The following is a 24653-nucleotide window of genomic DNA, read 5'->3' as shown; positions in this document are numbered from 1 at the left end:
GTGATCGGTCTGATAATGACCCAGTCTTCAGTGATTGGTCTGATAATGACCCAGTCTTCAGTGATTGGTCTGATAATGACCCAGTCTTCAGTGATCGGTCTGATAATGACCCAGTCTTCAGTGATCGGTCTGATAATGACCCAGTCTTCAATGATCATTCTGATAATGACCCAGTCTTCAGTGATCGGTCTGATGATGACCGAGTTTTCAGTGATCGGTCTGATAATGACCCAGTCTTCAGTGATTGGTCTGATAATGACCCAGTCTTCAATGATCATTCTGATAATGACCCAGTTTTCAGTGATCATTCTGATGATGACCGAGTTTTCAGTGATCGGTCTGATAATGACCCAGTCTTCAGTAATTGTTTGTTGATGACACAGTCTGCTGTCATTGGTCCATTGATAACCCAGATGTTTGCGATTGGTCTAAATGATCCGATTTCCATGGCAGTATTTTTCCAACATTCTCCAGAATATCTTGTTTTGAGTGGACATTTAAACCCAAACGCATGTGTTTGGCCTGTGGGGGAAACCGGAGCACCCGGATGAAACCCACACCAACACTGGGAGAACATGCAAACTCCACACAGAAACACCAGCTGACCCAGCCGAGACTCAAACCAGAGACCTTCTTGCCGTGAGGACAGCGCGACACCACTGAGCCACCTGGAAGCCTGCACTTTATATTTAAAGTAGAAACAGAGCAATATTAAGCAGCATCAGAGACACGTTTACACCTAAATCCACCAGACAGTCGATTCCTATCTGTTGAGATTGATGAGATTCAGTCAGAAACTCTGCAGTGTTCAACACTGTGTGACCCAAACTCATCCTGGAAAACACACACACAGTCAGAACGCCGCAAGACTACAGAAAACAAGAGCCAGACCAGATATAATGCTGCACAGGATTCAGGAGGAACCCCTTCAGCTTTTGCACGATAATAGGAGCTGTAAACATCTTCCTGTGCGCAAACACACACACGCACACACACACACACACACACACACACACACGCACACACACACACACACACGCACACACACACACACACACACACGCACGCACACACACACGCACACACACACGCACGCACACACAAAGAGTAAAAAGCAATTTACTTTACTTGAGAAAAGTGAGTAAACCTGCTGCAACTTGTAACTGTAAAGTTGCTTTAACGTCATTTCTATAATTACGCTGATAGTTTATTATTTTCCTCAAATGTTCGGGGCAGTGGGTTTACTCACTTTTTAAGTAAAGTCAATTAACCTAATGATGAGTCTTCTTTGACTGGCCTGATGATGACTCAGATTCAGGAATTGTTCACAGTGTTTCCTCTAATATTTATTCTTTTGGAGAAAGTTTTATTTGTTTTATTTGGGCTAGAATAAAGCAGTTTTAAATAGTTTTAAACCCAATTTAAGGTCAATATTATTAGCCCCTTCAGCACTATTAGTGTTGGATTGTCTCCAGAACTGTTATACAACTGTTATACAAAGACTTGCCGACCAAGCCGCATCACCCTGCAGCCCAAGAGCGTTTACTGAAGGGCTGAGTCTGGTCAGTACCTGGATGGAAGACCACATGAGTGTGGCCACCAGGAGGTGCTCAACCTGCAGCCTGAGTGGGTCCTAATGCCCCAGTATAGTGACCGTCGTCACAGTGGAATGAACCGCCAACTTTTTCAGCATATGTTTTACACAGTGGATGCCCTTCCAGCTGTAACCCAGTACCAGAAAACACCCATTCACATTCATTCGCACACACACACACACACACACTCACACTCAATTTAGTTAATAAATTCCCCTATAGCACATGTGTTTGGACCCGGAGGAAACCCACACCAACACAGGGAGAACATGCAAACTCCACACAGAAACACCAACTGACCCAGTCGAGACTCAAACCAGAGAACATCTTGCTGTGAGGCCGCACTGAGTCACCATGCCGCCCTAGAAAAGAGTTATTAAAACTATTATTTTTAGAAACGTGTTGAACAAATCTTCTCTCCGTTAAGCAGAAATTGGGAAAAATATTAAAGAATTGAGATTAAACAGGAGGGTGAATAATTCTTCAACTGTATTCAGGGGCGGTTTTAGGATTTTCATTTTAGGGGGCTCAGCTCCTTATAAGATAAAAACAAATATATACATATTATATATGAAGCCGAATTTTAAATTCGTAAGTAGCAGTAATAAACCTAAAAATATTTGTTTAATATGGCAGAGCTGTATACTATATTCCACTGTATTACATAGACAGAGCCTTACACAGCCATTTGCAACCCAAGCTCATTCTGGAAATGTAGCCCCGCGGATGTTTCTGGGGGCCGCGATTTACATGGCCGGAGATACGTACAGCCGTGTTTAGTTTTTTCGAGCGAACGCTGCGGGGTGGCGCCGCTCCGCTCCTCCTCTTCGCACTCGCCGGCCGACAGCTCGCCTCAGAGTGGAGGACTGTCCTGCTGCAGTCAGTTTGTCCGCTTAGCTCACAGCGTTGCGTCGGCGGAGCGGAGGCCCCGGAGGAGGAGCCGGTCGCGGGGACGATCGAGTCCGGGGAACAGAGGTTCCAGAAATCAGGTAAGATGAAAAACAGAATCAGAAAAATAAGGGCGAGAACGCGGCGCGATCCAAAAACGCGGTCGAAATCGAAGACGAGGGCTTTTGATTGATTTATTTATTTTCTGGACGGCTTTTGCAAACCGTCGCTTGGGTTTAGGGAAGGAGGAGGAGGAAGAGGAGGGCGGCCGGGTCGGCTGATCCGGCGGCTTTTCGTGCGAGAACAGCGCGGGCGCGAATGGCGCGCGCTCCCGAGAGGCGCCCGAGACGCGTGCACAGCGGCCTCTCACGGATCCGCGAAAACAAAAACCGCTCGAATACGTACCTCCCGGGACATATCTCGCAGTGTGTAGAAACGTCCGCAGGGCTACGTTTCCACAATGAGCCCGGGTTGGCCATTTGAGTTCTGAATTAGCCAAATAGGCTCAACCCCCGTTTACTATAGTAAAAACACTCTCTATATTCAAGTGCAATTTTTGTTTCCATGTATTAAATAAATAAATGCCTATTTTCTAAATAAATGACATGCATATAAATATATATTTAAATTTACAGGCTAATTCACATCTTTCATGATCTGAATGATAATAATAAATAAGAAGTATTTTAATATCTCTGACTCAGTGACTCAGTGACAGTGAAAGCGAGTGCATTCTCTAAGTGCTTCTGTCACTGTGTTTAATGCTTTCTCTGCAGGACTGTATGCTATAGTTAATGCCACATGAACTGTACAGTGTTTAATATTAGTAGGTTATTTTGAAATAAAAATAGCGAAATGTTTGTTAAGAGTATCATTTTTCGCAGGTAGAAACAGCAATGCTGATGAGGAAACCGTCATACTGGGATACAGGTGATATAAGGTTATCTTTATCAGAGAACTGCAAATAAGCAGATATTATACCAGTTTATCAATAAACACACAGCTCGGCTTCTCGCTGTCCATTGCTGTGGTTTGCTGATCAAATGAAAAACCAAAGACAAGGAAGAGCTGAATTCTGCCGCCGTTTACATATCAAATTTAAGGGGACTGAGGCGATGATCTAGTGAGCAGTTCATGAGCTGATCGCAAGAGTTTTCGGGGGCTGAGTAGAAATATAGGGGGGCTACAGCTACAGCCCCCCTAAAATAGGCCTAGCAACACCTGTATGTATGGTAATGCTGCTGTGTGGTTTTGAAGGTGAAGGTAAAGCGCAGTTTCTTCATTCTCCACATGACATTGTCTTCAGCTCAGCTGCTTTATGAGGGATGTTTAGTGAAATGAGAGAGTAAATCTGCATGCTTTCCCTCAGGGCTGCGAGCGCTGGGAACGTTTGATGTGCCGAGAGAGCTGCGTGGTCCAGGTGTGTACACTCGTCCCTTAAACACAAACAGGACAAGTGAGCGAGTGCTTGACCTTCTGCAGTAAGCGGCCCTCTGTTTATCCTCCTCAATTACGGCCCGCCTCAGCAGATTTATCACCCCACAGATTCACCATCAGCCTTTGAATTCGGCTGTAGCTTTGATGTCGGACGCCACGACAACGACCAATCACAGAGCAGAGAGTCTTCAGATGTCAGGGCGAGAGCAGCCTGTGGTTTTACTGTACAGTCAGTGTCTGTGTGCAGATCTCACAGCATCTCTCTCTATATCTTAGTACCAGTTAAAGTGGATTTAATCTGCAGAAATGACGTTTATAATTGGTTTAAACCCAGCAGTGTGTGTGTATCTCCAGCAGCCTCTAATGCTCAACATGAGTTAATTGTGTTTATTATAATCAGGCTTGATGAATGAATCACTTTGATTGACATTCTCCCTTTGTACGTGCCATTAAGCCCCGCCCACTAGTGCCCATCTCTCCATCTCATTAGCATAAACAGCAGCCCTGAGTGAGAAGCAGCCGTCTGTCCATTCTGTCCACACATGCACACCTGACCAGCACTGCCATCCTTAGCTCCGCCCTCTACTAAAAAGAGCACAATCTCATTTGCATTTAAAGCGACAGTCACCAAAACGCCACAATTATGATCAAAGCCTGAAAGGGTCAGTTTCAGAGAGTTAGAGAAGATCATCTGTGTGCTATTCTCAGCTCAAACTCAAACACACACACACACACACACACACACACACACACACACACACACGCGCGCACACTCTAGACACATCAGAGACGCAAGTGTGTTGAAAGCTCTCTCTCTCTCTCTCTCTCCTGCATCCAGCTGAATGTGTGAGGCGTAGCAGTAGAGAAGTGAGGTCAGAGAGAGGTTTTCTTCAGAGATCGTGCAGCGTTCAGTAACTGCAGGAGATGTAGAGCGCACTGAAGCTCTCTGCGTCACACTGGAGGATTCTCGAAAACTATCAGGAATCAAACACACATCCACAAACACAAGTAAGTGGCTTTAAGACCTCTTCTCTCTGAGTTATTGTAGCATTTCAACCCAGTGTATTCTGCGCTAACACGATCAGGCAGAGAGCAGTGGACATTATGTCTAAAGTAGCGATACAAGGACATTTACAGAGGAAACAATAATTTTAGGTCACATATTAAAGTGTTTGCAACTAAATTATAAATATTTATCTACATTAGACGTAGTGAACGAGTTAACACAGGCAGTTAAAGTGGAGCAGATCAAAACAGATTAAACAAAAGTATATAGTGAAGTAAATATAGAATAAAGATGCGTTAAAATGAAAACAGAGCAACAGTGAGACACTTAAAGAACATGCATATATAAGTATTATAGCCATTTATATTAAATAGTGTACTGTTTTTACACTATACGTTTATTTACACTATATATTACAGTATCTACAAATGTGTGTTACACATTCCAGCACACTATATAGAAACACTGTCGTACAGTTTAATGTTTACTACAGTAAAGTGTGGTGTATTGTAGTATAATATACCCTACAGTACTGTATTTGTTGTGTTACTATAGCAGCTGAACAATCATAAGAGATTAATTCCAGCACTTTACTATAGTATAGTTCACAAACACGACAGTATTTATTATGAATCACTATAGTATCTGCATGAGGAAAACAATATTGAGATATATCAGATAGGGAGAGATGCAACTTTGAGACATTAATAATAATAATAATAATAATAATAATAAAGCAAGAGCGAGTCATTTGATATGGTGATATAGCGGGTAAAATACAAAAGAACAACACGGAGATGCTTAAAGTAGTAATAAAGTAGTGTCATACAGTAGTGATAGGACAAAACTGCAATGTTTAAAGTAGCAACAGAGGCTTTTAAAGACACTTAAAATAGCAATTGAGCAACAGTGAAATATTTAAAGTTCTCCGAGTGACAGAGAGATGAAGGAGAAACACTGAGAAGACGTCAATGCAGCAAACCACTTACGGCGAGTTTAACACTACTGACTCTGAACACATTAAACTTCTCTTATGTTGAACACAAATAATAGTCCCAACAGCATAATATCGATAAAAATGATTACATTTTCAGACAAACTTTACAATATAAATATTAACAAAAATATATACAGATGAAGCCGGAATTATTTGCCTCACTTTGATTTTTAAGCTCAATATTATTCGCCTCTTTAAGCTATATTTGTTTCTGATAGTCTACAGAACAAACCACTGTTATACAATAACTTGCCTAATTACCCTAACTTTACCCTAATTACCCTAGTGAAGCCTTTACATGTCACTTTAAGCTGTATAGAAGTGTCTTGAAGAATATCTAGTCTAATATTATTTACTGTCATCATGACAAAGAGGAAATAAATCAGTTATTAGAGATGAGTTATTAACACTGTTATGAGCAGAAATGTGTTGCATTAATCTGCGCTCAGTTAAACAGAAATTGGGGAAAATTAACAGGGGGTGAATAATTCTGACTTAAAATGTACTTTATAATGAAGATTCATTAGGTAATATATTTACTAACGTTAATTATGAACAACACTTGTACAGTTCAGCATTTGTTACCCATTATTCATCAGTATTAAAATCTTGTTAACATTAGTTAATGCACCGTGACATAACATGAACGACTGTATTTTCATTAAAGGTCATGAATAAACACTGTAATAAATGTATTGTTCATTGTTTGCTAATCTTAGTAAATATATTAACTGATGCAACCGCATTATAAAGTGTTACCGATTTAAATTATGGCAGAAATCAGTAGAATATAAAGTAAAGATCAAGATTTTGAACATGTCCGTCCACATATCAAAACTCAATATTTGATGATTAATGTGAATTATTGATAAGAACTTCATTTGGATGAATTTAAAGGCTTTTCTAGTTGTATCTCAGGCAAATATTGTCCTGTTAACCCACACATCACTGGAAAGATGACTTATTCAGCTTTTAGATAATGCAGGAATTCACTTGTGAAGGTTTTGTGCTCCAGGGTTACAAATAGAGTGAGTACACTGTAAAAATACATGAACAATCGGTCCTGACAGCATCTGATTTTAATTAATTGTAACTTATTAAAATAAGTTCATCAAGTTTTAATCAAGTTTAAATTTACGCAAGCTGTTTTAAGTCAGTTTAACATAAAATACGTTCAATAGACTCATAAGGTTAACTTAATTCAACTTAAAATTTTAAGGCAACCAGGATTTCTTTTTACAGTGTAGAAACAGAGAAATATTAGGAAAATTAAAATGAAAAGGACAGATGTTGTACTGTATGTGTCAGGTGAGTAGAGTTTCCTCAGTTTGATAGTATTTGGTGACTCTCTAAATAGAGTTGAAGTTACTCAAGTTAATGTGACAGTGAAAGGATTAATAAGCTGATGATTGAGCACTGATGATTAATAAGCAGAAACACCAACACAGTCTCACGGCCATTCCTAACTTTTTGATTAAGTGGTTAATTCGTATGAATTCATATGATCTAATTTGTATAATTTAGTGTGATTTGCTCATCGCCCAATGATGGTTGGGGTTAGGGGTGGGATTACGTGCCACGACTTCTTTTTAAAATTGTACATTTTCATACGACTGAACTCATCCGAACTCGCCACTAAACTGACAAAACGTACAACACTAATGTTTCCTCGTGAGATCAGGCTGGAAACACAGAAGAGAAACACAAAACTACAACTGACTTTACTCACAGCTTTAGATGAAATCAGCTGAAATATAACAACTGAATCTCTCACAATCTCAGCAGAGAGCAGCACACAAACTCCACAACAGCAGCTTTACCTTTCACCAACCTGTTTGGCCTTATTTAAAGTCTTCACTAATACTGTCATTTTTACTCTGAGGTTTTGCTCTGTGTGTGTGTGAGTGTGTGTGTGTGTGTGTGTGTGTGTGAGAGTGTGTGTGTGTGTGTGTGTGTGTGTGTTTCCTTCTTCCCCAATACTATTATTATTACGTCATCATTATTAATATTGTCATTACCTTCATTATTATTGATAACACTGTTGCAATAATAACAGAATATCACTTTCATCATCGTCATCTATGACCATTTATATTATTAATATGATCACCATCAGGACTATGAATGCTAAGTACTATTTAAATATGCCAATACTATTGTGACTGTCTGTGCTCCTGTTATTTCTGTTCTGTTCTACTGCTGTTTGTGTGCTCTGTGTTTACAGTATAGTGTATGTTTTGTGCTTTTAATAATAAAAAAGACACTTAAAGTAGCAAACACCGCAACAGTGACATATTTAGGAGTATTAAAAGAGAAATGCTATCATTTACAGAGCTGAGAGAGCCATGTTGAGAGATTTAAATATAGGTGAAGTCAGAATTATTCACCCCCCTTTGAATTTTTTTTCTCTTTTTTTTTATATTTTCCAAAATAGTTGAACAGATTGAGGAAATGTTCACAGTATGTTTAATATTTGTTCTTCTGGAGAAAGTCTGATTTGTTTTATTTCGGCTAGAATTAAAGCGGTTTTTAATTTTTTAAACACCATTTTAAGGTCAATATCATTAGCCCCTTTTTTTCTCGATACTCTACAGAACAAACCATCATCATACAATAACTTGCCTAATTACCCTAACCTGCCTAGTTACCCTAATTACCCTAGTGAAGCCTTTACATGTCACTTTAAGCTGAACACTAGTGTCTTGAAGAACATCTAGTCTAATATTATTTACTGTCATCATGACAAAGAGACAATAAATCAGTTATTAGAGACGAGTTATTAACACTGTTATGAGCAGAAATGTGCTGGAGAAATCTGCTGTTAAACAGAAATTGGGGAAAAAATTAACAGGGGGTGAATAATTCTGACTTCAACTGTATATAATACTGGGAGAATTAGAGCAACATTAACACATGTACAGGGATAGTTCACCCAAAACTGAAAATGTACTCAATTTTTCATTATGTATTCTGAGTTGGTTCCAAACTTTTATGAGTTTCTTTCTTCTGCTGAACACTAAAGAATATATTTTAAAGAAAGTTGAAAACCGGTAACCATTGACTTCCATAGTTGAAAAAACAAATACAATGGAAGTCAATGGTTACAGGTTTTCAACATTCCTCAAAACATCTTTTTTTTTGTGTTCAACAGATGAAAGAAATGGTCTAAATTTACATTTTTTAGTAAACGGACTCTCATTGTGAACTGATTCTGTATATTGTCTTGATTTATTAGTTACATTTTTAATAATTTTAATGCTTTATTGTGCTTATTTTCTATTGTATTATATTTACTTTTATCTCTTTTGCTTAATGAGTAATACATTTAAAGGGCACCTATTCTGCCTCTAGTCAAAAGATATCAAATGTGTCTCTGAGTGTGTGTGTGTGTGTGTGTGTGTGTGTTTGAGCTGTGAATAGCACACAGATGATGTTCTCCAGCTCTCTGAAACTGACCCTTTCAGGCTTTGGTCCTAATTGTGCTGTTTTGGTGACTGTCGCTTTAAATGCAAATTAAATTTTAGAAGAGGGCGGAGCTACAGATGGCAGTGATTCAGCACAGTGACAGATGTAAAACAGCAGTGTGTGTGTGTGTGTGTGCTTCAGTGTGAGTGTGTGTTGATGCTTCTGTCAGTCTCTGTCGCTCCTGTCTCTGTTCATCTAGAAGTGCACATCTATAATCCTCTTAGTCTGACATCATCTTCAGCAGCTCAAACACTCTAATGGCTAATGGACAGACGGCTGCTTCTCACTCAGGCCTGCTGGATATGCTAATGAGATGGACACTAGTGGGCGGGGCTTGACGACACGTACTAAGGGAGAATGTCAATCAAAGAGTTTCAGTCATCAAGTCTGATTATAATAAACACAATTCACTCATGTTGAGCATTAGAGGCTGCTGGAGATACACACACACTTCTCACACACACACACACAGCTGGTTTTAACGTGATCTCAGTATAATAGATGCCCTTTATTGTCTCTGAATCAGCATCATGAGTGAAATGTGCATTATTAATGTCCTCTTCTGTGCTGTGAGGAGCTGGAGCTGCAGCTGGAGTCCGGCGTTCCCGTCTCCGTCTGAGGATTATACTGAAGTTGTGAGCGGGACTGAAGATCCAGAGTTCTGCTTGAGTGTGTGTGCGCATCATGAACTGCCGGATAAACGCAGTATAATGCGGCTATGGACGCTGCCATGGAAGCTGCTGCAGGTGGTGCTGGTGTTCAGCCGTGTGTGTGTGTGTGCGTGCGAAGGAGAGCGACACACACGGAACTACGACTACATGGAAGGAGGAGACGTGCGGATCCGCCGCCTGTACAGCCGCACGCAGTGGTTTCTGACCATCGACGAGTACGGCAACATCAGCGGGACACAAGATCCAAACAACTGCTACAGTAAGCGGACCCTCACCTGCACTACTGACACTACACTGACTAACTGGACATGATGTGCTCGGGCTGTGTGTCATCACAATATACAGCACTCAGCATACACCAGTACACCCCCAAACAGATATTCATTATCCTCCAGCTCAGTCCCTTTATTAATCTGGGGTCACCACAGCAGAATGAACTATTCCAGCAGATGTTTTATGCCCTACCAGATGCAACCCAACACTGGGAAACACCCATACACGCTCATTCTCACACACACACTCATACACTACAGCCAGTTTAGTTGATCAGAAACGTCCAGGCAGGTGTGTTGTAGGATGTTGGAGTTAAACTATGCAGAACACCAGCCCTCCAGGACTGAGTTCGGACACCTCTGGTCTATAGTGATCGATGATTGGCTCTTGTACTAGTAAGCAGGGCTTCATTCACCATGTTGAGCGTTACACTTTTCCCCATTCAAAACTATACCAGTGACATGTCTAGTGTATACTAGAATCTTTGGTTTTACTCCTGGGTACGGCAAATGTCTTATGTCACTGAAGAAGGAGTATTTCAGTGAGAGTACATGCAGTGGTTCAGTGTTGGAAAGTATTGATGATTTAAAGATATTTAGCCGAGTGTGTTTTTAGGAAAAAGTGCACTAAAATACACCTTAATGCATAATCCACTTAAAGTGCTCTGCTTTCTGTGATTGTTGTACTTCATGTAGTAAAAGTTTATCTTTAATAGTGCTAAAAGTCAACTCATGATCAGCTCAGTGTGCTCAACTCATGCACCATGTAGTTTAACTAAAATTGGCTTTTAATGTACTATTTTAGCTTTTAAAAAATACATCTTATGCCACTTTTAGTCATAAGTGCATCTTTTCATGCACTTTTAAATATACTAAATATACAAATAAAGTACGCTTATAAATTACTTCAGATATAACATTAACATGCAGATCTGCCATGACCAGTAAATCTGCAGCCGTTCAAGCGATTCATTCAAAACAGCTGATTCACTCAGAATCACATTCTTCCCTATTGACTCAATGGGAGAAATGACTAGGAATAATAAACGGCAGAAAACGGTCAAACTACTTACTCTACATACAAATGTTGGCAAGACTATACAGACCAAGTAGAATAATGTTATAAGGAAATATCAGTTTGCGACATCAAACAGTGAAACGAGCAGTTTTTAATGTCTAAAAATGAATGGAAGTGAATGAGAGCGGAAGTCTTGAGCCAAAAAGAGTCGAATGACTGCGCCCGCTCGTCTGCGGAGAATAAGGTCAATAATATGTTCAGATTACACTGATACTGAACAGAACAATTCCACAAACTACTGTTCTTTCTGTAAAATTGTATATTTTTATTTCTTTTGATTTTTCTTTTTTCTTTGTGTGTATAATTTTAGTACTGTGATCTTCAGGTTTGTTTAGTTATATTTATTCATCAGTTTTGTCTTTGGTACTGACTAATCTAATGTGTCTGCACTGATGCATTACTGTGAAGCGTTCTACTGTAAACCAGAGATCTGTGAGGGGTCGACTCATTATTGCTCAACACTGTATCTCACTTTAGTGTTGATGATATTGGACAAATCTGACAGTCATTTTTCATTCAGAATCATTGGCGCTCATGTTAAATTTGAATTCTTTTATATTTTCTCGCCAATTTCTGTTTAACGGAGAGATTTCTTCAACACATTCATAATCATAATAGTTGTTCAGACTTTATTTGGATGGCCTGGGGTCCGTTCTTCGTACGTGGATTACTCAGTTAGCTGGATTTGGATATTGACGATTTGACACGATCCAGGATCGTTTCGTTCTTCAAAGCTGATCCGAGAGTTGTTGTCATGGCAACAGTTCTGCTAGGTCAACCCTGATCGGGAGCAGGTTCAATTCATATAAACAGGATTAGATCGGCTCAGTTCAAGTAAAGATAACACAGAAAGTATGTGCCGAATTCTGATATTTTCTTACAGTAGTAGTTATTTACACTTGGGAAAATGGTACATATTTTTTAACTATATATATAAAGTTATAGTCATTAATAAAATAAATAAAGTTATACATATTAATAAAACTTATGCAATCTGCACCATTGAAATGAAAGTACAAAGACTGCCACCTGGTGGTGCACAGAGAAAACTTATTGATATGAACTTTTTAGATCGCTTTAGTACAAATTGTGTATAATAGAAATACACATTATGTGACTTTTTTTTAAAGCAATAATACATTTCAGCAGTCATAAACATGTTTTGATAGTTAATATGACAGTGATTTGATGCTTCACAAAAGTTGCAGACGCCTTTACCAATATGAAAACGCTTTTGTAAACAGCCAGTTATTCTTTACACCGATTAAAAACGGCTACTATAATAAAGAAAATCTTTTCTAGATGTAGAACCTAATACATTGATTTGCATTGAAATACATGATGAATACTCTTGTCTTGACAAATGAAAGAGTAAAGCCTGCAGCTCACAACAAATGTGTAAAGTTCTTGCGTGTCATATTTAACAAACCGTCGACTGCTAATTTGATGTAATTTTGCTCACATGGATAATTGAATATTAATCAGATGATGTCATTACGCTGCTGTGCCGTCAGCCAATCGTTGCATTGCTGATCATGATTTCGAGGATCGATAGATCTGTCCTTCATAACACACGCAGCGATCTCAGATCAGTTCATTCAGACATTCTAATCTGATTCGCGAACTTGTTTGAAGAACCAAATTAGCGAGAGATAAATTATCAAGATTAAAAGATCCAGGATCTGCCAAATAATCTTAGATCATTTAAGCGAGGTACGAAGAACGGACCCCTGTTTGTTGAATTTAAGTTACACTGCATCTACATGCCAACTAATTCTCATTCGAATAGTCAGTTAAATGTCTGTTGAATGTCTGTTTTAACAGATATTAAGCAGACCGTCTAATACTTGAATGAAACATCAAAATAAAGTGTTACCTAATAGTTTAATAACTCTAATAACTGATTTGTTTATCTTCACCATGATGACAGCACATAATATTATAATAGATATTCTTGAAGATGTTAGTGTTCAGCTTAAAGTGACATTTAAAGGCTTTACTAGGTACATTAGGGACGTTTTTTGTGTATTTTCTGAGCAAAATGTAAGTCAAATCTAAGTCACAAATCAAAGTTTTGAGAAAAGCATCACAAAATCAGTTTTATATGTGAATCTTAAATAATAATAATAATAATAATAATAATAATAATGATAATAATAATAATAATAATAATAATAACAATAATAATAATAATAATAATAATGATAATAATAATAATGATGATAATAATAATAATAATAATAATTATAATAATACCAATAACAATAATAATAATAATAACAATAATAATAATAATGATAACAATAATAATAATAATAATAACAATAATAATAATAATAATAATAATAATAATAATAATAATAATAATAATAATAACAATAATAATAATAATAATAACAATAATAATGATAATAATAATGATAATAATAATAATAATAATAATAATGATGATGATAATAATAATAATAATAATAACAATAATAATAATAATGATAATAATAATAATAATAAAAGGGACAGTTCACCCAAAAATGTAAATTCTATCATCATTTCCTCCTCTTCCACTCAATTTCTTTCCTCTATTGAACACAAAAGAAGATGTTTTGAAGAATGCTGATACGCCACTCATTTACTTCAATACTAATTATTTTCTCTGGAAGTCAAAGAGTGGCAGCTTCCAGCATTCTACAAAACATCTTCTTTTGTGTTTAACAGAAGAGCCGGTGGTTGGATGTGTTGTTTCTGATGGTTAAAGCTCTCTGATGGTGAAAAGCGCAGGTGTAAAGGCTCTCTGAAAGGCATTCTGCATGGATATAAATCCACAATTCAGATGAACTGCACAGCTCTGAATGCATTTGGTTTTTAACACCACACATGTACATATTTCTCCTCAAAAAATTACTAAAGTAATCATAACAGCGTGCATGTGTTATGCGCTATATGAGCCTCACATATACAAGTGCAAATACATATGCAACAGGAGTTTGTTTTGGTTTATTAAAATTTTTTGTTTCATTTAATTTTTGACCGTGAAATGATCAAATTTAATAGTTAAATGAAAATCAGATGCAGCATTAACAGCAGAGACGCAGCACTGAAGTCTATCTCTGTGAAAATAAATGAATAATTATAGCCAAATATAGCATTTCAGTTGTATACAAAGGCATGTTGTGTTGTTTTTGCTGTTACACACTCATAGATATATACATAAGATGTCGTCTACCCTGCCGTTGTCTATTGGAAGGATTGCTGTGAGCACTGTACCAATGTGGCGGCGCTATTGACGCATGCTCAGGGTCCCTATGCAATATCTAGTGTATATATCTATGTTAAACACTAATGTAAACTCTTCACAGTTTTGAATGAAGTCTGTATGACAAAAATAGATGTTTATAATGACAGTAAATCACAGAGTGTGCCCTGAGATCAGGTTTTACAGCCTGCATATACAACAACATGAATGCCAAATAAGATATATAGCTTACCTTTCTGTACATGATCACATTAATGAACTAAATTGCATTGTATCTGACGCTTTAGTCGACTTAACCTAGTTAAATTAACATAAAGAGCAGGATTTGAACACCGGAGTCTTGTTTAGCAGAGACGTGCTCATGTGGTCAAATGTAAATGTAAACATGTTCCTGAATCAGATCACGAAGTGACCAGTCGAACACGAGCACTAGATGATGCAGTTTTGTGTGAACTATCCCCTTTACAGTCATCATGGCTCCAGTGTTCTCTAATGAATCTAGTAGACATGTGGGCGGGGCTTGATTTGCAAATTGATTGGACAATTGTGGTTTGCGATTGGTAGATGTCATATGAGTGACAGGTTGATCAGACCAATCAGAAAAAAACATGTTGAAGAGAAGAAGTGAGTATATTAATGTGAGAATAATGGATGAACAGAGAGTGTTGTGTGTGAAGCGGTGTGTGTGCTCGGGTTGCAGTGGATTACGCTGGAGTGACAGGCGTAAAGAGAAACAGGTGCTCGTGCTGGATTTAGAGCTCATTTATTTCCTTCGTTAGAGCAGCTCTTCATTAGTGGTGTTATACCGAACACAACTCGGACACGACCGTGAGAAATATTAACATCATCTCTGTGTTTAATGATGGTTATTAATGACGGTTATGTACACAACATCAGCCTCGGGCTTGTTTGGGTTGTAGTTGTTTGACTTGTGTACGAGAAGTGAGTCGGTGTGTGTGTGTGTGTGTGTGTTTGCGTGACGGCATGCATGTCGGCTCCAGAGGGAGAATGATTGCGTCATCTGGCGCTGAAAAGAAGAAAAATTGATAGAGCCAGATGTGGCCGACCGACAGCGGCACGCACAGAAGAAGAAGAAGGAAGAGGAGGAGGAGGAGGAGGAGGAGGACAGCGCTGTGGGAGAGCTGAACACCAGACCAGAGCAGACCAGACGAGCAGTGCCGTGACAACACATTATTATACTGCTAGAGCTGACACACATCTACTGCAAACACTTACATACACACACACACACACACACACACACACACACACACACACACACACACACACACACACACACACACACACACACACACACACACACACACACACACACACACACACACACACACACGCACACACACACACACACACACACACACACACATATATATATATATACAAAACCACTTTATAAACATGTATACACACACACACACATACACTATAAAGAGGTTGGAGAATGTCAGTGAGGGCGTGGTTTTAGGGTTCAGTGGTTGGTCAGTCTGCTGTAGCTCCTCCTCCTCCTCAGTCCAGCATCAGCTGGTGTAGTGAATGTCAGACAGGAGTCCTGCACACAGCCAGAGGGGTTCTGAGCTGTTCTTCAAAACAGTGTTCAGGTTCATGCTGCTGGAGGAAAAGCTGTCCTGACTCGCTCCTCCAAAACAGCTGAAAGTGCTCAATAATGTTTAGTTCTGGGTACTGTGCAGGCCATGGGAGATGTTCAACTTCACTGTCATGTTCATCAGACCGCTCTGCCTCCAGACCTGCTGTGTGTATCGCTGCATTATCAGCCACTCCACCACCTTCAGGACAGTGTTAGACCCATTGGGTCACATGGTCCACCAGAATGGTCGGGTAGTCCTTAGCAGTGACCCAGCACCCGTCTAGCACCAGTATTGGGTCAAGGGAATGCCATGATATTGAGCCAAAACCATCAGTGATCCCCCATGCTTGACTCTGGGCATCAGCAGTCTGGGTGGGCCGCTTCTTTGGGGCTTCTCCACACCGTAACTCTCCCGGATGTGGGAAAGACAGTGAAGGTGGACTACCAGCTCAAAATTTTCCACTGCTTCACCACTGAAACCAGCGTTAGGCAAAGGTTTGTCTCCAGCTATCGATCATGTATATTGACCCTGTGGAGCTCCAGACCAACAGTTCTGCTGGAAACAGGAGAGTGGAGCTGCACATGTCATGAAGATTGGCCACCAGGCTGCGTGCACTTATCCATCAAACCTCCAACACTAAACTGGCCAGAGTTTCAGTTTCATTGTCCAACCCCTGTATCTATACACACATAAACACACGCATGTGCACAATCACACACATACAAACAAAGATGGCTCTCAGTTATTGATTTACCCCTGTGACGCGATGACGTAATTTTGACAGTGGATTGTCGCTCTTTGATTTGTGCCTGTAGTCTAGACTTCGTGAAACTGCCGTGTGTGTGTGTGTGTGAGTGTGTGTGTGTGTGTACAGTACAGCAACCGTACATTAATTCATACACACACAGACAAAGATAATGTTGTGTCGATGTCTGTTCTAAATGCAGGTTTTGGACTTGTACCCTCATTAAATTACAGATACGTTGTTTTCTGTTGTGTTTTCGGTTGTTTTTAGAATTACACATGCATGTGTAACGGAGGCCAGCTAGTGTGTGCTGTGCAGGTAAACCTCACTCCTCTGACCTCTAAAGGTGCTCTAGCGACAGACACTAGAGGTCATGGTCTTTAGCCTCCTTGTTAGAGCAACTGACTCCCATGCGGAAGGTCGCCGGGTCGATCCCAGCTCTGAGCGGGTTGGGTGGCGTAGGACCGGCGGGGTTACACATGGATCTGATTTATGCATGAAATATTTGTTTTTTTTATTATATATATTATAATTTTCTGAATGAAGTTGTGACTTGTACTGAGCTAAACACTAAGGATTCTTTTTAATGGCCAGAGCAAAAGATTTAAGAATTTACACAAATCAAACTATGACATTGCTCTGTTAAACATCACTCAGGAAATATGTTGTTCTTCATATGTTCAGTTAAAGGCAGAATTATTCACCCTCCTGTGCAATATTTATTCTTTTTAAACATTTCCCAGATGATGTTGAACAGATTCAGCAGTTGTTCACAGTGTTTCCTCTAATATTTCTTCTTCTGGAGAAAGTCTGATTAGTTTTATTTGGGCTAGAGTAAAAGCAGTTTTTAATAGTTTTAAAGCCATTTTAAGCTCAATATTATTGGCCCCTTCAGCAATATTAGTGTTGGATTGTCTCCAGAACAAACCACTGTTATACAATGACTTGCCTAATTACCCTAACTTTACCCTAATTACCCTAGTGAAGCCTTTACATGTCACTTTAAGCTGAACACTAGTGTCTTGAAGAATATTATGTGCTGTCATCATGACAAAGAGAAAATAAATCAGTTATTAGAACTATTATGAGCAGAATTGTGTTCTCCTTTAAACAGAAACTGAGGGAAAATAATAGCAGGGCTAATAATAATTCAGACGTCAGCTGTAGGTGATGTATGAAGGTCTTGTGTTTGTGAGGATCTCTGTGTAAGCGCTGGTCTGATCCACTGTCTGTGTTTCAGGTGTTCTGGAGATCAGGACGGTTTCTGAGGGCGGCGTTTTGGCCATAAAAGGACTCAAGAGCCAGTTTTATATTTCCATGAACCGCAGCGGAATGTTACAGGGCAAAGTATGAAGCCATCCGTCCTGCAAACACACAACAAACACGGCTTTAATCCGGCTCCAGATAGCGCTTCTCCTGTTTCATGCCTGATTTACGAGTGAAAACTGCAGATGCGCAGCATAATTCAGATGCACAAACAAACGGCTGGACTGACAGGGATTTACAGATTTCCCTGCTCAACAGTCAGTGTTTGTGGATCTGCATCAAATTAACCTCGGCAAATTGCTGTGAAACAAAATGATAAAATATGGGCCAAAATATGGTGACTGTCATTCAGAATAAGAGATAAGTTTATTAGAAGACTAAATTATTATTATTTTTAGATTTCCCAAATGCTGTTTAACAATGCAAGAACATTTTCACAGTATTTCCTATTATTATTATTATTATTATTATTATTATTATTATTATTCAGTAGAAAATCTTTTTTTTGTTTAGTTTTGCAGCAATGTTTTTTATTTTATTTAATTAACTAATGAATTATTGTTAGTGCTGGGCAAGAATGCATCGGGATTAATTGCATTTAAAATAAAAGTTTGTTTTAAGATAATTGAAGTGTGTTTACTGTCTATATTTATTATGTATATAGAAATTACACACACACATGCATTTATTTGAGGAAACATTATATATATATATATATATATATATATATATATATATATATATATATATATATACACAAATTATATATACATTTAAATATCTATGCAACAATGTTTGCATAGTTTTGTTTTTATGTATGTGTGTATCACATCTACATAATAAATATAATTAATATGCACAATATATTATAGGCACAATATATATAATACACAAAACAAACTTTCATTTTGCATGCATGCGATTAATCTTTGCCCAGCACCAACTAATACATACACAGCTAGATAGATCATGTGTCAATATTATTATATAATAAAAATATTAAACAAACCAATAAAAATATTGACATGATATTTATATATATATACAATATATATATACAACCAATAAAAAATCAATCATTTTTGTTTATGTAATAACTGCTGTGCTCTATATTAATAGATTAAGTTTATTTTTAATAATAATTTATTTAATTTTTTAATCAACTTTTTAAATAACACATTTATTTGTCTACAAAACAATCCACTGTTGTCCAATAATTACTCTAATTAACCAACACTGTAAAACCCAACAGTCAGCTTTATCCAAAGTGAGTGAACTCAATATTGACGGAAAGTTAACTCGACTAACTTGAAGTGTTTTAAACTCAGTGTTGAAGGTAAAGAGTTAATTAAATACCTCATTACTTCAACTTAAATGGAGTAAATTCACAGTACTCGTATAGATTAGATTAACTCAAATGGTTTGTTGCAGTCGGGTTCCTCAAACAGTTTGAGTTGCCTTAACTTATTGGGTTTTACAGAACTCAGTTGGTTTGAGTTCTCTTCATTTACTGGGTTTTACTGAGCTCAAATTGCTTCGTTTACTTAAATGGATTAAGTTCACAGTACTCATTAGGATTAGTTTTTAAAGTTAAATGGTTTGTAGAAATCGGTTTACTCAAATGTTTTGAGTTATTTTAACTTTTTAGGCTTTACAGTGTAGTGAAGCCTTTAAATGTCACTTTAAGCTGTATATTAGTGTCTTGAAGAATATTTAGTCTAATATTATGTGCTGTCATCATGACAAAGAGAAAATAAATCAGTTATTAAAATTATTACGATTAGAATATGTTGGAACAAAATCTTCTCTCTGTTGAACAGAATTAGGGGGGGAAACCTAATTAAAATTTAAGAGAAAAGCTAATAATTCTAACCTCAATTGTATTTATAATTAAACTTAATCTATAATTAATTCATTCATTCATCAAACTTTCTGTATTAGGTATTCCGGTTTTAATAATAATAATACAAATATAATAATAATAATAATAATAATAATAATAAAGACAACAATAATAATAATAATAATTGCATTATTAATATTATTATTATTATTATTAACAATAATAATAATAATAATAATAATAATAAATAAACAATAATAAATAAAAACAATAACAACAATAACAATAATAATAATAAAAATAATATAATAATAACAACAATAATAAACAATAACAATATTATTATTAATAATAATAACAATAATTAATCATAATAACAACAATAATAATAATAATAATAATAATAATAACAATCATAACAACAATAACACTACTAATAAAAACAATAATAATAACAATTATAATAATAAAAAACTATAATAATAATACTAATAATACTAATAACAATAATAATAATAACAATAACAACAATACTAATAATAACAACAACAACAATAATAAACTATAATAATAATAATAACAATAACAACAATAGTAGTTATAATAATAACAATAATAAAAATAACAATAATAACAGTAATAATTATAATAACAATAATAATAATACTAATACTAATAATAATAATAATAATAATAATAATAATAATAATACCTTATATGTATAAGTGCCTTTCAAAGCACTCAAGGACACCTTACAATATGTCACAGGCGCATCATAAAATACAAGACAGAAGAATAATAAACATAATATTAATCTAGAAACTCATTAAAGCAGTCGTTACTGTGTGAAGTTATTGTGTATATGGTGTATTTCTACAGTAAGCAAGCAAAATCACAGCTGTGTTTTGTGTTTGCCTCTTATCCGCTGTCTTGATCTCCACACAGAAAGACTACAACGACAGCTGCGACTTTAAAGAAGTGTTTTTAGAGAACTACTACACGGCGTACTCGTCTGTCAAATGGACTAAAAACGGCAGAGAAATGTTCATCTCTCTGTCGCAGAAGGGCCGGCCGCTGAAAGGCAAGAAGACGAGGAAAGAGAGCGTCGCTTCTCACTTCATCCCTCGAAAGTGCAGCGAGGACGAGAAGAAGCTGGCGTAGAGGCCGCATTATCAAGACTCTCTGACGCTCATATAGCAGCACGTCATGTAAACAAGCAGTGTACACAGTTATAAATACTCCTCCGTGTTTAGAGATCAAACTATTTTTATATTTCAGAGAGAATAAGCAGAGCGTCTGTGTTTCTGTCCGCTGCACTTTCACCACCATTAGAGCCACTTACAATGCAAACGCCAAATAAACAGCGCTGTGTGTGTTCTGTGTGTGCCGTTAAACATCACACACCTCCCGTTTATATCCTTTGATTCATATAAATATACATACATGCGCCTCATTTAGCTCCAGACATTCCCTTCTCCTTTACAGTCCTCCAGTGCTGAAGATAACTCCAGCTTCCTTATTGCACTTCTGTCTTGAAGTACATGCAGAAAACATCAGTGAAAGTGTGTTAAAGTGCTGATGTCAGTCAGTAGGTGGCGCTGTGACAAACACTACACTTACTAGTGAGACACTTTCACTCCATCACACTAGCTGGGTTTCCATCATCTTGTGTTAATGCTTATTTTAAAGTATGCCACAAGAAGCAAATGACAGAAGAGCTCATTTAGAATAATAGTCATTAAATTAGCAAAAAAAGCTTAATTAATTATTTATTTGTCATTTTATTATGCTTGAGGTGGTTTTGCACTTTTTTTGTGAAAATGAATATAATGCTAATAATGTGAGATGGAAACACGTTTGCTGAATATAATCTTGGGTAAACAAACATCACACCTACATGAACCCGTTATGCTGGCCTCGTTTACAGTTGGTTGCTAGGTTACCAATACTACAGTCAGCTGCTCTAATATCGTGATGGAAACACACATAATTACGGTGGCTTGAGAAAGAAATTCTACATAAACGTATAATTATTCTTCCGTCTTCTTCTTCTTCCGTCTTCTGAGACTAATTTTAAAGTGTATTTCCTCCTAAGCCTTTCACGCTACATACTTCAATCTTTCGTCAAGCCTTCAAACTGGTCTGACTCGGGTTGCTTTGTCTTTTCTAACTGATCCAACTTTCAGTTTTCCGAAAAAGGGCCCAGAAAATTCCCAAAAGTCCCATTGACTTAACATTGGGTCAAACTTTGTGAGCTCATAACTCTGCATCAGACTGTCCTACAGCACTTTTCCCGGGAGTCTCCCATATTTCAGACGCATCTCCCGTATTGTTCTGTTCAGAAAACTCCCGTCTAGCCAGCAGCCAATTACTAATGACGTTTAAACTTACTAGCCAGTCCCTAGCAACCAATTTCAGCACCCTAGTAACTGTCCTATAGGTTACCAATACTACAGAGAGCCACTCTAAAAACTAAATGTAAATGGATCTAATTCACATTTTGCGATTCATCGCAGTTCACAAATGTTAGCTTCTCATGAGGATGGAAACCCGGCTATTGTCAAACTGATTCCAGTTCACGGAGATCAGTGAAAGTGTGCAAAAGCTCTGCATTGCTGATGTCTGTCAGTAGGTGGCGCTGTGTCAAAATACTTCATGATATGTTTTCACTAAATCACACTAGCTGGGTTTCCATCATTCTGTGTTCATGCTCATTTTGAAGTATTGCATAGGAAAAAAATACATTTTGCATTAAAAAAATTATAAATAACGATAAAAACAACAAAATTGGAAAAAAATGTACACAAAGTCGAGGTGCTTCTGCTCTTGTGTGTACAAGGAACAATTCAAATAATGACAGATGGAAATACGTTTGCTTAAAAAAAACAGGCGTAACAAACACTGCACCCATGTGACTCCATTATGCTCGCCTTGTTTACTGTTGGTTGCTAGGTTACCAATACTACAGTCGGCCACTCTAATAACTTGATGTAAACTTGCATTTGTGATTTTTTTGTATTTTCTGGCACATTTTGAACAGATTTCCTTCACGTTAGGATGGAAACCCAGCTACTGAGAGCAGAAATGTGTCTTTTTAGCCTCAAAAACAGGATTTTCGCTATCAAGACACTTTAAGAGTGTTCTCTTATTGAAACGGTGTTGTGAGAACGGCTATTTATAGGAATTTATTTATTTATTTTCCCCTCATAATCTTACATCTAAACCTGAAATATCTCTCCTGTCTATAGTCGATCCCTGAACTGATCTGCATATTGAGATTTCCCTGTCCGATCGGGATTAAATCAAGTCAAGCCGTGTCCCTCTCCGCCTGGATCAATGGTGGTAAACACATTCTGATGAGATGCCTCATGATGTTTTATGGTATTTCGTTTTCCACATAATCTCTCCGACGTGATTGTGTCCATGTGTTGTTGTGTGTTATTTATGATATTTATGTGTCGCTGGCTCTGAATTGTCTGTATTGGGGATCGCTGTGCTACACACACACACACACACACACACACACACAGCGAGTTTGCAGGACTTCACATTTTGCTGCTAGAAACAAATAAAGTGAAATCTAAGGTTTTATATGAGTATAGATCAGTTTCAATAAAATATGTATCTTTGTATGGCGTGGTGTGTTGTGATTTTTGTTCACTGCAAAAAACTGAACATTATAAGCATGATCAGCTTTAAAAATCATTAACTATCAACCTGAAAAACATTACTGAACACATATCAACACAACGGTGGATTCAAGCCTTACAGCTGAGAGAAGTTTCCCACAATGCAGCGTTAGCAGACCTCTCTATAGTTACTGAACAGGTCTTTACTAACTATAACAATTGTAAGATGAGTAGGGCTCATTTGATTGGCTGCCAATGGTTTAATTGATCATCAGCTGGAGCAAATCAATAAATCACACAGTAGAGTGACACTTTTCAGCAGTGTGTGTTCTAGAAGAGTTTTCACGTTCATTTTGCCCATTGAAATGTGTCAGGGTGGCTCAGTGGTCAGCACTGTGGTGTCACAGTAAGAAGGTTGCTGGTTTGAGTCTTGGCTGGGTCAGTTGGTGTTTCCGTGTGGAGTTTGCATGTTCTCCCCGTGTTGGTGTGGGTTTACTCCGGGTGCTCCGGTTTCCCCCACAGTCCAAACACATGCGCTATAGGGGAACTGATCAACTACACTGGCCATAGTGTATGTGTGTTTGTGTGTGTGAATGAGTGTGTATGGGTGTTTCCCAGTTCTGGGTTGCAGCTGGAAGGGCATCTGCTGTGTAAAACATTTGCAGAAATAGTTGACGGTTCATTCCACTGTGGCGACCCCTAATGAATGAACTAAGCTGAAGGAGAATCACTGAATGAATTTTGCCCATTGAGATTTTAAAAGTCTTGGCTAAAGTGTTATAAAGCATGAACCAAAGCCGTCAGCTCTGCAGATAATCACACTCGAGTGGATGAAAACTGAGAAAAAACATCTAGAATCATATCTGGTTTTGCAAAGCATTTATATTTGCCTATAGGCCAT

The 24653-nt window shown here is 37.6% G+C and overlaps 1 protein-coding gene across 3 annotated transcripts; it reads left to right on the top strand.

Annotated features, from left to right (window-relative positions):
* Positions 1 to 392: 392 nt before the first annotated feature.
* fgf7 (fibroblast growth factor 7) lies at positions 393 to 23755 on the top strand. Of its 3 annotated transcripts, XM_009293389.5 has the most exons (5): positions 393 to 968; positions 4759 to 4928; positions 9963 to 10318; positions 18255 to 18361; positions 21069 to 23755. In XM_009293389.5, the coding sequence occupies exons 3-5, from the start codon at positions 10099 to 10101 to the stop codon at positions 21282 to 21284; spliced, it is 543 nt and encodes a 180-aa protein (XP_009291664.1). In that variant the 5' UTR covers positions 393 to 968; positions 4759 to 4928; positions 9963 to 10098; the 3' UTR covers positions 21285 to 23755.
* The last annotated feature ends 898 nt before the right edge of the window (positions 23756 to 24653 follow it).

The sequence above is a fragment of the Danio rerio genome, chromosome 18 (assembly GCF_049306965.1).
Source record: "Danio rerio strain Tuebingen ecotype United States chromosome 18, GRCz12tu, whole genome shotgun sequence".
Taxonomy (NCBI): domain Eukaryota; kingdom Metazoa; phylum Chordata; class Actinopteri; order Cypriniformes; family Danionidae; genus Danio; species Danio rerio.
Note: the sequence above shows the minus strand (reverse complement) of the source record. Positions and strands in the feature narration are given on the sequence as shown.

Bases quoted from the DNA above. Each gene is read 5' to 3' on its own strand.
- fgf7 (XM_009293389.5), top strand. From the start codon at position 10,099: ATGCGGCTATGGACGCTGCCATGGAAGCTGCTGCAGGTGGTGCTGGTG. The intron at 10,319-18,254 runs GTAAGCGGACCC...TCTGTGTTTCAG, and splicing joins AGATCCAAACAACTGCTACA to GTGTTCTGGAGATCAGGACG. The intron at 18,362-21,068 runs GTATGAAGCCAT...ATCTCCACACAG, and splicing joins GCGGAATGTTACAGGGCAAA to AAAGACTACAACGACAGCTG.